The sequence below is a fragment of the Juglans regia genome, chromosome 11, assembly GCF_001411555.2.
Source record: "Juglans regia cultivar Chandler chromosome 11, Walnut 2.0, whole genome shotgun sequence".
Taxonomy (NCBI): domain Eukaryota; kingdom Viridiplantae; phylum Streptophyta; class Magnoliopsida; order Fagales; family Juglandaceae; genus Juglans; species Juglans regia.
In genome coordinates this window covers 3,182,776-3,199,754 of record NC_049911.1, presented here as the reverse complement: position 1 = coordinate 3,199,754, position 16,979 = coordinate 3,182,776, and the positions used below count along the sequence as shown (strand labels likewise).

Sequence of the window (16,979 nt, the reverse complement as noted above, 5' to 3'; positions counted from 1 at the left end):
ATTGATATAAATTTTGAATCAACTAACTTCGTGATTAAATTTGCAGCTTCCATGAGAGGGAACAAGAACATATTTTCCTTTCTACCAACCCAACCTAACCGCGTCCCCCCACGCTTTGTAGCCATATTTTTTCATCATCTTCTGACTTTGGTTGTGAGATTAGATTCGTTGGATTTCTTATTTGGCTTGTTACACACAAAGCAAAAGGTTTACATGTCAAGCGATTATTGCCTTCCTCCAACTAATGCAGACTTTCTTTCGCCACAACAGAGTCAGGAGAAATGTACAAAGTAGCCTTGAATCTTATAAGTTACATCTAGTATCGCAAGGATTAAAAATGTACAAAGCGTGAATATGGATGATATCTCACCTGGGAAATCTGTCAAAAATGTCGAGCTTCAGCAAACTTTGATTTTCACTATAAATATTCAAAATCATTAGTAATTACTGTTTCTAAAAGGTCAAGGTACCTAAAGTGAGTTGTTCCTTCAAAGCAAGACTCCCACGATTAAACGTTATCACTTCTTGGATGAACTGAAACCCCCAAATCCCATCATAGCCGCTACATCAGGATCCATGTCAACTTCCTCCTCTGCCGCCTTCTCTTTCTGAACCCAGATACAGACCAAAAATTATCAGGAAATATTATGGTAAACATGATATGCTCACACATTCAAAAGATAATATGCTCTTAATTGCATAGCTTTGGCGCAACAAATGCATTTTTTTTTTTTTTTTTTTTTTTTATGTCAAGGAACTTCTCTAAGGCAGGACTCTTCGGACCCATCCATGCAAAGTAAACTCCAGTCCCGTGCACCCGCACCCTCGAAAGTTTCCCTATGCGTAACTAGTTAAATCGCTGGCTTTTCACCAAGAGGTGTGGCCCCAAAGGATTGTTAATTTGTTTGCACCCATGACGTGTTGAACCTTAGACCTTGAAGAAAGTGATATCCCAAGACCAAAACTTTCACCACTTAGGCCAACCTGTGGTGATAGTGATATAGAGCACCCGTTCTTTTTTCCCTATAAACTTATCGTTCACAAATCTAAGCAATAAGCAACCTGTGGTGATATAGAGCACACACCTTCTTTTCTTTCTTCTTTTCTCGACGTTGGCGCTTCCGTTCCTCCTCTTCTTGCTGCTGCTTTAAGATCCGCTCATCAAGATCTGTGACAAAGGCAGACATCAATTTTCCATCACCAATTAGATAAACGTCTTCAAAAAATATATGCATTTTCTGTTTACGCCATAAAATTCTTTACCTTGCTCTGTGAAGCTGCCAGGAGCACTCCGTTTCTTAAGCAGTTCGAACCTCTCTTTGACCTGAGACCATAGAATTTGCAGCTCATAATCACTGTTGCTAGACAAATATGTACTTGTGATCAATGACATGCTTAGGTCAGAAAAATAGTTTTATCTTTAAAAGAATTGTGGCAATCTCCTCTATTTTCTTTTTCTTCTTTTTTGTTTTTCATAAGGAATCTTTATTAAAAAACCCATGTACACAATCTCCTCTATCTTGTATTCCTCGTGGTTTACTCTGTACATTGTTGCATGTATAAAAATTATGCTCGAGAGCAAGTCTTACAAGGGTTGCATCATTTGTCACCTATGTTTAATTATTGGTGCATTCATTAAACTTCAAAGTACTTTCTAAAATGTACCTGTTCGACAGATGCCCGTTCGACCCGCATAGACATACCCAACGCTCTTTGATCTATGAAACAAAAGCAAATGAACCATTAGGAAAATGGAAGAAATTGGAAAAAATAGTTACCAAAACTGCTTTTTTTTTTTTTTTTGGGTAAGTAGTTCCCAAAACTAATTGATGAAACAAAATCGTCTATAGATAACCACATACGTTTTTTTCCATTTATATGATCCAAGTAATTTGCAGAATCCTTTACCACACACTCACAAACAGAACAGAAGTATCCGGCCTGCAAAAGAACAGATTTAATCACAAAAGGACAGCGTAAACAAAAATTTTGAAAAATGACATGAGTTTCAGTTACAAACTCGACTTGGCTCACTTCATAATACCACTATTCTTCTTCCTTCAGACCAATATATAAAAGAAAAACAACCTATGTACTTGGGCTATGCCTTTTTTAAATAAAATCTTTGATTACCTATAAAAAAAATAAAGAAACAAGAAGTAAACCCTCTCTACCCAAATAGAATGGTTCCAAACAAAATCTTACCCCCCCCCACCCCCCCCCAACTATGCCAATCTAGTTCAGTTGCCAAAAGAGAACCACCCATCAAATCCTCATCACTATGAAGTTAAATCTTCCCATGGAAAGTCCTCATGCCTGAAATCCCAGTCTCTTAAAGAGCTTAATATAGTTAGTGTGTTCCATTCTTAGTAATTGTATATGTTATATATTGGCGATTCTGAGGCGATTCCATGATTTCCGGGATTTCCAATTTTGGAAAAGTTTTGGTTCGTTTTGCTAGGGTTCGCCCATGTCGGCAACCGTAGCCCCTCCGATGGTTTTGCCGTTGGTGGGGCCTGTTGAACAGGGTGGCTCGGGGGTGGTTTCTTACGCTCAAGCGGTGTCCCGTACGGCAGATTCCCCTGCTTTCAAGGTACCTATGCGGTTTCCGGTGGAGATCGACTGGAAATTTGGATTTAATTTTTCGGAACCAGAAATGGCAAAGGCAGCAGAAGACTTTCGGTTTGCTTTAGTTATGAAGTTCATGTGATCTCAACCTTCTATTGATGATATTCGGCTTGCAGTTGTTAAGACGTGGGGGTAGCTAGAGATCCCAACAACAAGTTTTATGGATAAATATCATGTTTTGATCTTAATGAAAAATGAACGTGATTTTGTGCATGGTGGGGGGTTATACTTTTCGGCTTTTCAAAAGGACGAAAGAGTTTGACTTGCACAAGGAATCTCCATTGGCTCCTCAATGAATTTGTCTACTAGGGTTGCCAATGCACTTGTATAGGAAGGATTGCTTATAGATATTAGCATGATTTGGTTGATACCTAGGGACGGATAATGCAACACTCGATCAAACTAGGGCTTCGGGGGCACGTATTTGTGTGGAAGTGGACCTGACTGTGGAGCCGGTGCAGGGTTTCCTAATTGTTTTTTCACCGTCGAAAAGAATATAGCAGGAAGCCAAGCATGAAAAACTTGGTTTTTATTGTCAAAAATGTTTCCATCAAGTGCACACGTCGGTGGTCTATAGGGTTGGGGAGAGGAGACAAGGGGAGGTAAAACATAAGGCGAAAAAGATTTGGCAACTGAAATCTGATAAAGGGGTGTTGGGTAACATGAATGAGAATACGAACAATGCTGTGCAAATTTCTGAAGGGGAAAAAGTAGTGAGTGTCGAGGGGGTCGTGCAGGATTCTTTACGGAGTGATCACAGGGGGATGTGTATGGTGATGTGTTGAGTGCTGGAAGGGTGCAGGTCGAGGCTAGTGATGTTGTGTGTGTGGAGGTTTGGTGTGATGAGGAGCCTAGCAAGAATTTTAATGAAAATGATGTTCAGGGGGAAGTAGTGCTGGCAGTACTTGAGGATGAGATGATGGAGGTTCGTGAGCCTTTGGATAAAATGGCGTCTTCAGAAGGGGTCCTGGATAGGGCTAATGCACCACAAAGTGTTGTTGTGCCTGACTACTCTTCGGATCGAGAGGTGGATGACCGAATTTTGAGGCTGGGTAAGGATAAGATTTATGATTCTGACGTTGATCCCCGAAGGTTATCTGATTAGTCGACGGGTCTTATTAAGACGGCAGTAAAGAAATCTCAACAGGTGCACTCCCGTCCTCAAAAACTTAATCTATGAATGATACAATATTGTTCTGGAATGTGAAGGGGTTAGGCCGATCAAGAAAGCGGTTGAAAAGTTTAGTTACCAAGAAAAGTGTATCTTTAGTGGCGATTTCTAAGCCTTTTGCTGAGGAGTGTCGCATGCATCTCCTGGGTAAGCTCATCTTTTAATTTTTTCTACTCCAATAAAGCTGAAGGGGGCAAGTTATGGATTTTATCGAGAGATGAACAAGCTTTTGAGGTGCTGTGTAAGTCTGCACAAATGGTTACTGGGTGGTTTATCTTGGAGAATAAAAAGTTTTTAGTGACTTTTGTGTATGCCAAATGTAATCAAGTTGAAAGAAGAGAATTATGGAAAGATTTGGAAGAGGTTCAGGTGGCAAATCATCCTTAGCTAGTGGTAGGGGACTTCAATGCTATTCGTAATGACAATGAGAGAATTGGCGGAAATCCTAGGCCGTTGTCTTCTATGACAAATTTCAATGGTTATTTAGATAGGTGTGGCCTATTTGAACTTTCTCATGGAGGGAGACATATGTCTTGGTGTAATGGACATGAGGAGAGATCAAGAAGCTGGGCACGGTTGGATAGGGCGGTCATCAATAATAATTTTTCTAGTCAATTTACTCTTGGCCAGCTTGATTACTTGGGGAGGAAGACTTCTAACCACTGCCCAATGGTGGTGTATTTTGATAGACCGTTAGCATCCTATGGTCCTCCACCTTTTCGCTTTCAAAACATGTGGTGCTCACATGAAGGCTTCTCGGCGTGCGTAGAAGAGGCTTGGAATAGACCGGATTCTATTACTGGTCTTCTGAAACTTGTGGCGTGGCTTAAGCGGACAAAACTTGCATTACGGGCTTGGAATAAATCGGTCTTTGCTAGGGTGGATTTTATGTTAAGAGAACTTCAAGAGAGAGTTGAAACTCTGGAGCACCAGCTTCAATCTGGCTATTCTCATGAGGTAGAAGCCGACTATTTGTTGACCAAGATAGAACTCGATATGTGGGAGAGAAGAGAGGCGACGAGATTGGGTCAGATTGCAAAAATGAAGTGGATGGTTGAAGGTGAACAAAACACAAAGTATTATCATTTGGTGATCAACCAACGCTAGAAACAAGTAGTTATTTCTAGAATGGTTCTTTCAGACGGGAGGGTGTTGGACAATCCGGAAGAAATTCACATCAGTGCCACGAATTATTTTAAAGACTTTCCATGGAAACTTCAAGTGTGGAACCTGCGGATTTGTCGTCGTTACTGGAAGTCAGTATCACGGCAGGAGATAATCATATGCTTTGTATGGATCTGTCGGAGGAAGAGGTAAAAGAAGCACTATTTTCCATTCCTAAATATAGTAGCCCAGGGCCATATGGTTTCGGATCTGCATTTTATATTGCTTGTTGGGATATTGTTAAAAAATATGTGGTGGAGGCGGCTGGTGAATTTTTCCGTGGTACACCGTTGCCTCAAGTTTTATTCATCATCTTTCATTGTTCTTATTCCTAAAGTTCAAGAGCCAAAAAGTTTTGATAAATTCCGACCTATTAGTTTTTGCTCTGTGGCCTACAACATTTTTTCGAAGATTATTGTTAAGAGGATGACAGGGATGTTAAATAAGTTGGTTTCTCCTGAGCGGTGCTTTTGTGCCAGGGCGTAATATTTTTGAAAATATTACGCTTGCTCAAGAAATGGTGCATTCTTTGAATAAGAAATCCGTGGGCGGCAATGTGATGGTAAAACTTGACATGACTAAGACGTATGATCAGGTGGACTGTGGTTTTCTTCTAGCGGTGCTAAAAGGTTTTGGCTTCTCTAACAATTTTTGCAAGTTGATTGGGGAGTGTGTTAAGTTCCCTTGGTTCTCAATCATGATGAATGAAACTTTCAAAGGTTTTTTCCAACCTGTTCGGGGCTTACGGCAAGAAGATCATTTATCTCCTTATCTATTTATTGTGATGGAGGAAGTTTTGTCCCGTTTGTTAAGGAAGAATTTTGAAGAGGGTCGGATTGGTAGATTTTACCATCCAATAGGAGCTTCTTTGGTTTCCCATTTATTATATGCAGATGATCTTTTAGTTTTTGTTAATGGTGGGAGAAGGTCTATTAAGAGGCTCATTGAGACGCTAGATCTTTATGAAAGATGGTCAGGCCAGTAGATTAGTAAAGAAAAATCTGCTTTTTACCCTTCAAAGTTTATTAATATTTCACGTAAGCATGCTTTGATGAGAATGACAAGTTTCAAGGAAGGAAATTTTCCTATGACATATTTGGGTGCACAGCTGGTTGTGGGGAGACTAACGGCCAGAATTTTGGAACCTCTTGTGGCTAAAATTCGTAACAAGGTGGCAAGGTGGAAGTTAAAAATTCTTTCACAAGGGGGAAGGTTGATTTTGTTAAGACATGTACCTTCGAGTATGACTATACATCTCCTCGGTAACAAGTGTGCCTTTGGTTACCATCAAGCAAATTAATTCTATTTTAGCTAGTTTCTTTTGGGGGGATGTCAATGGTGTTCAGCGGATGAAATGAAGAGCTTGGTCAAAGTTGTGTAAGCCTACAAAGGAGGGAGGTTTGGGCTTGCGGGACTTTAAAGAAGTCCAACGTTCGCTGCACATGAAGTTTGCATGGAGGATTATGTCAATGAAGAACATGTGGACTGATTTTTTTCATACAAAATACTTAAAAGTCTAGGCCTGTTGTCCTCGCCCCTGCGAACTCATCGGGATCCCGGCTCTGAAAATCCATTGTTTTGGTTTTACCTGAGGTCACTGAGAACATCCAGGTTTTAGTGCGAGGTGGAAACACGTCGTTTTGGCATGACAGATGGCTTGCTTCAGGACCTCTTTCCGTGTGTGTGGATGACATTCAAAACAATTCGCTGCAAATAAAAGATTGTTGGTCTGCTAGTTCCTGGGATTATGATAGGCTAGTGGATCTGGTTGGTGAAGAGATCACGGCTGAGATTGTTCCGAAAATTTCAATGGGTAGAGAAGGTTCAAACGTTTTTATCTGGAAGCCATCTAAGGATGGAATTTTCTCTTCGGCAAGTGCTTGGGAAGTGGTCCGGCTTAAAGGGGAACCATTACAGTGGCAAGAGTGGATTTGGCACCAATTGCTTCCTAAAAGGGTGTCTTTGTGTGTGTGGAAAGCAAGGTTTCGAGCTCTAGTGGTGGATGATAGAGTGCAAGGCAGGGGCATGTCGTTGGCTTCATGATGTGACTGTTGCACAAGAAAAGCTCCAGAATCTTTAGATCATGTCTTGTGCATGGGGGAGTTTGCTAACCAGGTAAGGGAAAAAGCTAGTAACGAGCTGGGGATCCCACATCTGCGTTTGCAATCTTGGTGGGCCAAAATGTCGAATTGGTTTCGTTGTGCAAGAAGGTCCACTGTCAAAGGTCTGATGCTCAGTTTATTGCCATGTTTGATCACTTGGAAATTGTGGACGAGGAGGTGTAAGGCTAGGATGGAAGGAGTGAAAGACTCAGCCGAAAATGTATGGTCGTCGGTGAAATATTGGCTTCGAGTGTTGGCAGGGGAAATCACGGCAACTGGGCCTCTCTCTTCGCATGACATGCAGCTTCTTAGCAATCTCGATGTGCCTCAGCCAGTCTAACACGTCCGTCGTCTCCGTCTGGTTGCTTGGAAGAGACCACCTACTAGTTAGATGAAATTAAACTGTGATGGGAGATGTCGTGGCAATCCGGGAAGTTGTGGGGGAGGAGGCGTGATCAGGGACAATTTCAGCAAGGTCCAAGGGGCTTTTTCAGCTCACTTTGGTCATGGTACTAATAATGAGGCAGAGTTAAGGGCTATTAAGGAGGGGGTTGTATTGTGCAAAAAGCTAAATATTTTCAATGTGGTCATTGAGAGTGATTCCAGATTGGTGGTGGATTGGCTCACTGGGGGAAGATGTTCTTTGTGATACTTGTGGGATTTTTGGGATGACTTACTCAAGGAGCTTCAAGGTGTTAATTTCATGGTGGGGCATCAATTTTGCGAAGGTAACCAAGCGGCGGATTTTCTTACAAGACAAGGGGAGGAAGAGAGGTGTATTTGTTATGAAGGTGATCAGAATTTGCCAAGGTTGTTGAAGGGGATTATTCGGCTAGATAAAACGGGGCTCCCAAATTTTCGGCTGTAGAAATCTTGTGTTTTTTCTTTACTTTTGGTTTGGTATTGTCTTTTTGTGGTATTGGTTTATTGGTGGATCGATGTAATGTTGGTTTTCCTCCGCCTTAAGCGAGGGTTATTAATAAATTAAGGAGAGCATTCCTTGTTCAAAAAAAAAAAAAAGTGTTCCATTCTTAGTAAAGTAATTAAAATTAAGTCATTTGAGATGTACATTAACCACAAGGTTTAAGACATTTCAGAAATCCCCCATGAGCAATATCATCTTCCTCAACCAAGCAATTGTCGAAAGTACCACAGGGAAACCCAAGATGAGAAATGGGATTCATAAGAATAGCTTTTCGATAGTTTGGATCTAGCGATACAGACAACAGATTTTACCTTCACAAGTTCTAGTATTCCCTTCGGCAAAACAAATCTAATATCTTAATGGAGGTGTTTTTTTATTCATTGATATAGACATTTACAGTCAACACAGCCAAGTGAGTGAGCTTACCGCTTAAAATAAAAGTCTGTGGGATAAAGGGCCTAGATTAGCTTGATCGATCTTGGTTTTTATAACTATCATGGCACTCACCTAGCTCAACCAGGATTGGTGAGGAGTGACAAGATTTAGGCCTCTTGGTTTGGATTCTTCAACTTGATTTTCATTTATTGAATAATCCATTACATCACAATCAGATTACCCTGTTTAATTGTGATGTATTCAATTTGTTAGTTTAAAAATTTTAGTCTTGTGCTTAGTTCAACCAAACACTAATTTGATAATCTAACCAAATTTTAAGATTGAATCACTTAAAAAATAAAATTAAACAGGCCCTTGCCAGAGATTTGTCTTGAAAACCACAGTGTGTTACACCACCCTCATCCTAACAAACATTGAACAAGTATCAAAATAGCACCCAAAACTTTAAAAAAATGGTAATTTTGATTAGGAGGCCATACGAAAAATAAAATTGTACATTCAAAAGGTAGAATCATCAATAACCATATGGTGACAAGGGACACATGAGAACATGTTTGCATACTGGCTATTATTTTACTTATAAGAAAACAAAAATATGGTTGCATACCTGCTGACTTAAGGGTGCCACTGGAGTAACAACCTGCAAAAATAAAAAATGATATAATAAGGTCAATAATTTTGCCAATCAAAGACCCATGCATAAAATACTCAACATAAAATGCTGAAAGATGTTTCATCCTTTTGAAACTAAAGGGAAACAGAAAGGCATGCTATTGTGCCAGGAAACTTATCAGGCAGGAAACAAATAAAAATAAATGCAAGCAAGAAGCAAAACATGCCCCCAAACGATTAGGGTTATGATGGTATAAACCCATGAAAATTTGTATAGAACAAATTCAAAATCTAGAACATGCCAAGCTCAGGATCCAAAATTTTATGGTAAATCTCCAAGAAAAGGATTAATGGCCTTGGCAGATTTATAGAAAGAGAAATATTTGGTTCACAAAAAGATCTCGCAACAATAGAGTTCGCAACTAATGTGGATTGTTGTCGTACATCAAAATGTAATGTTCTTTTACTATAAAAAAAATCTAACATATCACATCTAGGCACATCACTTTGTGAACTATACTTTTGTGAGATCCCTCTGTGAACCTAGAACTCCTCTTATAAAAAATCCAAAGTCCATAAAGGAAACTGTTTAAGGCCAATATATATATATATCCAAGCCCATTATATCTTGCATGCTTGCTTCAAAGTTTTGATACCTCTATATCGGTAGGGTGATGTCACTCCACCGACTGAATCCCCTTCCAAAGAGGGATAAGTCCTACCATTATCCTCATAAAAACAGCATAAAAAGCAGCATAGGGAGACACCTAGCATATTATAATATTGTCCCAATCTGCAAGTACCAGCAGTGCCAATCCCAAATCTTAATCATTCTTGAGAAATCTGGCTTCACAGATCACGGGCATGTTACAAAACTGGAGCAGAGAGCTAACCAAATAGTCAACACCTCAATAGGTATAAAAAATCAGAAATCCAGCAAGTTACGGTCAATTATCATGTAAAATTGCATCAAGTTGCACAATTACATTAGTAAAAATTATTCTGGGTTCTCAAAAGTGGCACATCTACCAGCATTATACAGATTAACCACAACCTTTGAAATTCCCACCAATCAAACACTCAAGAATTAATTAACAAAGTCTAAAAACCTATTCTGTACGATGTGATAACCAGTTTCATTGTAATACTCTTGCCATCTATTGTGTTTTTTTTTTCTTTTCTCTAGAAAAAGCCACAAGTTTAATTAACGAATTCTAAAAACCAATTCTGTAAGATATGATAACCAGTTTCATTGTAATACTCTTGCCATCTATTGTGGTTTTTTCTTTCCTCTAGAAAAAGCCACAAGTTTATCATGTTCCATGGATTATACGGCATACATAACCAGGAACCTACTGAACAACTCCCTTTAACAATTGCTTATCGGAATCGATAGTACTCCAGTAGACAAGCGGAATCAAAGTCATAAACACCATATTGAGCTGTCATATAAGAAATGGTCTACCAAAAAGTACAACTTACAACCAAAAAGGTCCTAGCAGAAAGACAATGCATATCTAGAAAAGATATAAGAATAATGCTTGGGCCACCGAGGATCGTCACTGATTTGATTTTTTTTTTTTTTTTAACGTAATGGTTAAGGAAATGTTTTTTAACGAATTTGTGAATTTTTTTTTTTAAATGTTTAAGGGGTTTAAAATAAATTTTGAAAAAAAAAAAATTTTGCCTTCTCGGTGAGATCCTCGGTAGCTGTAGCAGGGTCCAAGATATAAAAACAGCGACACACCTGAGTTTTTCCCAAGCGAGAGTCAAGGTCCACTTCATAATCCCTGTGTTTCAAGGGCTTCCTCTGCACTGGAGGGCCTCTGGCTGTAACAAAACCAGCCAACCCATTTCTCTAACGTTAACACAGATGTAGATAAATCCACCAAATAAGAAACAAATACAAAAGAAAGAAGATTTTCGGATTACATTACTCACATTTAGATTTACCCCGCGACTCCGCCTCCTATATACAACACAAGATAAGCAGAATCAACCAAGGGGCGTTAATCAGAAAATCGAACAACCTTAACCAAAAAGGGAGAATTGGAAACTTTGATTTAGAAAAACCTGTTTTTCACGTTCCCTCGCTCGTTCCAAATATTCGTCCCGATCAAATTTTCTTCTGAAGGTGTTATCAACCCCAACAACCTACACAAACAATTACGAAAAAAAGAACACGTTATTGTCAACACCCAAAAAAGAACACAGAGAAAACAATAGATAGTGAAAATAAAAAGTATGATTCGGATTTCTACTAAGTTGTAATATTCTGTCAGTAACATAAAAAGAAAAAATGTGATGAAATTTTTAGGTTGAGAAAGTAATGGTAAGAGACTTAAAACTTACATTATCACTGGTGTGAGCCATTGAAATAGAAGAAAGATTCTTGACGTAATTCACAGATTAGCCCAATTCTGATTCTGAGCAAAACCCTACTTCTGATTCCGAGCTCCAGAACTTCGAAGTAGAAGAAAAGTGGGGAAGGTAAACAAAGCGAAAAGTAATGATAAACTAGTGCATAAGTTTTTACAATTTTATTTAAAATAAATTTTATTTATGTTACAAATATTTTTTAATAAAGTTATATAATATCTTAATTAATTTAAAATAATTTAAAATAAATAATAAAATATTATTTCTTACGAACCTTAAAATCAAAATCATTGGTGATTATATTATTATTTTTATAATTGTATAATGGACCATAATAGTAATTGGAGATGATGCCTAAATATATATCCTGAATAAATAATAATTTAAAATTAACAAAAAATGTCTCAAACAATATTATTTGAAAGAAGAAAATAATCATAAAAGAATAGTATTTTTTTCAATTTTTACAAAAATAAAAAGAGATTATATTTAAGAAAAATATTACGAGGATTTAGAGAAAATACAAATTAATATATCTTTCTTTATATGATTTGAGATATATAAATCAAATCAATTGTCTACCATAAACAAATCTCTTTATATTGACACTAGAACAGTACAAAACAGTGATTCTAATAATATATGAACAATACAAGCCGACACTAAAAACAAGAACAGTATCAACAGTCACTAAAAACAAACTAACACAGTGTAGGACACGTAAACTAGTATATACAAAATCATTTGTTGTTTTTCTGGATAATAATCTGACATGAATAATAATCTTCTAGAGAGATAATATTCATGACAATTTTCATCTGTCATGCTGACTAATTGAGAAAGTAGTAAGGGTCGTAGTTTGCTAATTATTCCATCTCATTTAAAAATTATTTTTTTCAAAAACAAAAATGATTTATTGAAACAAATCTCTAGTAAATTAGAAAAATTAACTATTAGTAATGTTGCATATACCTCAAAACAATCACATATTAATGTATTAAGCAAGACAGACAGAAGACACTATAATTTTCATGATTAATTACTTAGAATGGTAGAATCAAGCCTGTTCGAATGACCAGTTTATTTTAATTGTTATCTCAATTATTCTCTTTCATTATTCGATGCTAATATTTTACATGTTTTAACATTAAATATTTAAACAAATGATTATCAAATGATGAAAGTATCACATCCTTTAATAGTAGTTTATATGATCCATTATAAATTAATGAAAACAACATTAGAACCACAAGCTCTTATTATCAATCCAAAAGGATATACATTATTATTACAATCTAGTACACAAAAGTTTAGCATACAAATTCCTAAACAAATCAATTGGAATCAAATTATTCTTCCTAATGAATGGCAATTAGAAAATATTACCATATTACCTAAGATAGAAAATAATTTTAAGGATGATCATGAATATATAGATCAAAAAGTGGACGGAACAATCCAGATAGCTTTTCAACCTTTTAGAATATATTTTTCACATTATTCTTTTTCAGCACCATTTAGTTATCATACACCCAGATCTGTTCTTACATCAATCTCTTATAATAAATCTCAAAATTTTGACACCAGATATTTTGATACTAGATCCCAGAGTCTTGACACATAGATTCAGGAGATTATTCCTGAAAATATTATTGATACACCAGTATATACTGTTAGTCATCCTGATAAAGCATTCACCTCTCATAATCCTTTTAAGATTTTTTAGTGGTTTATTATATGTTTGTTTATCTTTTATCTTTTTATAGGATTTTTTGTATATTCGTTTTTTATTAGAATAATTCTTATAAACTTTTTTACTTTTTTGTGTCTTCTTGAATAGCTTAATAATAGGATATAACCAAACTGTTCACAAAAGGTACCTAATTCTTTTTTAGCAAATTTCTTTTATTTCTCTATTTATTTTTTTAATCTTAAATGGTTGCACATAGTTAATTCAGTTTTATTAATATTACTTATTATATCACCATATGTAAAATTATAAAAGTTAGAGATTATAAATCAAATTGTAAAGTCAAACAATAGATTAATGAACTAGATATATCTGAAGCATTAAAAGATAAATAACTAGATATTTTTATAATACATTCAAGTGAAGAGAAAGATAGTTTTTCAGAAAAATAAAAAATCTATCAATTAAAAGAATCAAGTTTTTCAGAGTAATCTTCTGATAGTGAATCCAAAGAAGATGAAGTATAGATTTATAATTGTCTAGATAAAGATAATTGTATTTGTAATAAAACCATTAACATAGTTTCAAAACAAGAAGATATTACATTAGGATTAATAGACAAAATTAGTAGCTCTCAATAAAGAAAAGATTACATAGAAAAGTTAAAAGATACTTTTAATAATCAAAATACTTCGGTAACATCATTTTCAACACTTTCCAATTTTTCAGAAATAAAAGGAATATTTAAAATCGACAAACGGAAAATTACAATGCAATATACACAACAAAAAATCAATAAAATAAAACAAGAGATCAGAAATTTGAAAACATCAAATCTTAAATTAGAAGTTTCAGATGAACAATTATTACAAGAAAATATATTATTAAAAATAGAAAAAAAGGAAAATAATTTTCATGATAAATAACATAATAAAGAACAATGAGAGTGTTCAACATTAGTTATAAAATATGAAACAGACAATTTCATTTATATCTTTAATAAGATAAATTTTAAAAATGATATGCTGAAGTAACAGTTTCAATTAATCAATAATTTTCTTTCACTACAATTGCTCTATTAGATACAGGAGTAGATTTAAATTGTATATAAGAGAGATTAATACCTTCTAAATATTTTGAAAAAACAAAAGAAATATTATCGCAAGCCAATGGAACAAAATTAAATATAAATTATAAATTATCTAATGCACATATCTGTAATAATTGAATTTTTTTAAAAATAATATTTATTTTAGTAAAAAATATTAATACTAAAGTAATATTAGGAAATCCATTCCTTACGCTAGCTTATCCTTTCTCTGTAACAGAAGAATGAATTTTTACTAAAATATTTGGACAATAAGTTCAATTTAAATTCTTGTTTTCCCCTGTATCAAAATAAATTAACTCTCTAAAGAAAGTTTCATTAACCAAAAAAATTAATTTTTTAACAAAAAACATAATTAAAAGAAAGGAGAAACAGATAACTTCTTAAAACAAAAATTAAAATATAAAAGAATTCAAGAACAATTAAAAGACTCATTATTAACCCAAAAAATTGATAATTTTAAAACTATAATTGAAAATGAAGTATGCTCAAACTTACCCAATGCTTTCTGAAATAAAAAGCAACATATAGTTGAATTACCCTATGAAAAAAAAAATTATAAGAAAAATATTCCAACTAAAGTTAGACCAATTCAAATTAATAATAAATTATTAGAATTATGTAAAAAGAAATTAATGATTTGCTAACAAAATGATTAATTAGGATAAGCAAATCACCATGAAGTTGTGCTACATTTTATGTTAAAAAATAGACAGAATTAGAAATGAAAGTTCCTGACCTAGTCATCAATTATAAACCTTTAAATAAAAGACTACAATAGATTAGAAACCCAATTCATAATAAAAAAAAATTTATTATCCCGATTATATAACGCCACGATATTTTCAAAATTTGACATGAAAAGTGGATTTTATCAAATCCAAATTACTGAAAAAGACCGTTATAAAATGACATTTACAGTACCCTTTGGACGTTATGAATGAAACGTTATACCCTTTGGATTAAAAAATGCACTTAATGAATTTCAAAATATTATGAATGAAATATTTATCACTTTCACTCATTTTTCAATAGTTTATATAGATGATGTATTGATATTCTCCTCATCTATTGAACAACGTTGGAAACATTTAAATACTTTTGTCCAAATCATTAAACAAAATGGGTTAGTCGTTTCATCACCAAAAATAAAGTTATTCCAAGAAAAAATTAGATTTATTGGACATGAAATCTATCAGGAAACTATTACACCAATTAGTAGAGCAATAAAATTTGCTGATAAATTTCTAAATGAAATAAAAGATAAGAATTAATTACAGAGATTTTTAGGGAGTCTCAACTATGTTGCAGATTTTTATCAATCTCTCAAGCCATTATGGAAACCATTATTTAAAAAATTAAAAAAGAATCCACCTCCTTGGACAGAAAAACATACCAATATTATAAAACAAATTAAGGCTTATGTTAAGAAATTACCATGCTTAGGACTCTCATCTCCTCATACTTTTAAAATTGTTGAAACAGATGCCTTAGATCTTGGATGTGGATGAATTATAAAACAAAAATCATCAACTGATTTGAAACAGATTGTTCGATTTCGTTTAGGATGTTGGAATCCTGCCCAAAAGAATTATAGTACTATTAAAAAAAATTAGCTATTGTATTATGTATTTCTAAATTTCAAGATGATTTGTTGAATCAAAAGTTTTTACTTAGAATAGATTGTAAATCAGCCAAATAAGTTTTGATTAAACATGTGAAAAATCTGGTTGCTAAGCAAATATTTGCTAGATGGCAAGCTATATTAAGTATTTTTTACTTTGATATTGAACATATTAAAAGAGAATCTAATTCTCTTCTTGATTTTCTATCCCGATAATTTTTACAGGAAAAATCATGTCAACCTCAAAATAAAAAATAAAGTCCAAATCTTCCTACGAACGGCAACCATCTCTTCCCTATCAGTCACATTTTCCTTCTGCAACTCCAAGACCATATACGGTATTGGAGTCATTACTGTAAAACATTAGACCATTTTATAATTCATTTTCACCATTAGTCTTTCCAAAATTACCAACCTACTCCAAATTTGTTTCCCCTTATTATTCTTCTCCTTCCCAAATTATTAATTCTCCATTATTATCTCAGCATTCTTCATCTCTTATTATCATCAATTTTCATTGGCATCCAATTTTCCCCATCGAATCTGAAATTCAACACATGTCTAACCCTAAAAAATTACTTGATGCATTATGTTCCGCAAGATATTAAGAAAACTCAGCATTTTTATGAATTCATATTAGTAGACACCGACTTAATTATTCTCTCTGAAATTTCTTGTTCTCTTAAAACTCAACATTCTCTATCTGCATCTCCAATTATTGCTTTTCATAAAATCACCATTAAACAGGTTTTCACTTTGGAACAATGGGAAAAAAATTCCTATTTAATAAGAAAGTTCTTTCATCCTTATGATCCGCCTTATTATGATTATTATGATTATCAGCAAGCATGAAAACAAATATTCCTAAAACAAAATAAAAATTTGCTTCATTCGTGATTTCTTCATTTTGACAAATTACAAGAAATCAACACACTTTCGAAATGGTTCTCACTATGGTGGGAATATTACTGACTCAAACCTCTTCTCCTTTTTCTTCCCCTCCAAGAAAGTCTTCGAATTTTTACTTCACAAAATGACAGTCCACCAGCATTAAACCATTGTTCACCACTTCTGCTATTCTTTTTTAAAACAAAATTAAATTAGATTATGAAATGAGAATACGTCATCAAACCTCATCCCTCACTCAAAACCAGTATGTTTCTAGCTCGCCAAGTTTCTG

General features: G+C 34.7%; 1 protein-coding gene across 2 annotated transcripts; it reads right to left on the bottom strand.

Annotated features, from left to right (window-relative positions):
- Positions 1–208: 208 nt before the first annotated feature.
- On the bottom strand, positions 209–11,524 carry LOC108991020 (zinc finger matrin-type protein 2-like). 2 transcript variants are annotated; one of them, XM_018965165.2, is made up of 11 exons: positions 11,351–11,524; positions 11,072–11,152; positions 10,940–10,967; positions 10,746–10,828; positions 8,994–9,026; positions 1,863–1,941; positions 1,666–1,718; positions 1,264–1,324; positions 1,086–1,168; positions 471–608; positions 209–379 (listed from the first exon to the last, which is right to left on the bottom strand). In XM_018965165.2, the coding sequence occupies exons 1-10, from the start codon at positions 11,369–11,371 to the stop codon at positions 519–521; spliced, it is 612 nt and encodes a 203-aa protein (XP_018820710.1). In that variant the 5' UTR covers positions 11,372–11,524; the 3' UTR covers positions 209–379; positions 471–518. The 2 variants fall into 2 exon arrangements, with proteins under 2 accessions (XP_018820710.1, XP_018820709.1); XM_018965164.2 differs by having other exon boundaries at positions 215–608; positions 11,351–11,512.
- Between the last annotated feature and the right edge of the window lie 5,455 nt (positions 11,525–16,979).

Coding starts and splice junctions, on each gene's coding strand:
- LOC108991020 (XM_018965165.2), bottom strand. CDS start 11,371: ATGGCTCACACCAGTGATAAT. Junction 11,153..11,350: donor TGGCTCACACCAGTGATAAT/GTAAGTTTTAAG, acceptor TTGTTTGTGTAG/GTTGTTGGGGTTGATAACAC. Junction 10,968..11,071: donor CGAGGGAACGTGAAAAACAG/GTTTTTCTAAAT, acceptor TGTTGTATATAG/GAGGCGGAGTCGCGGGGTAA.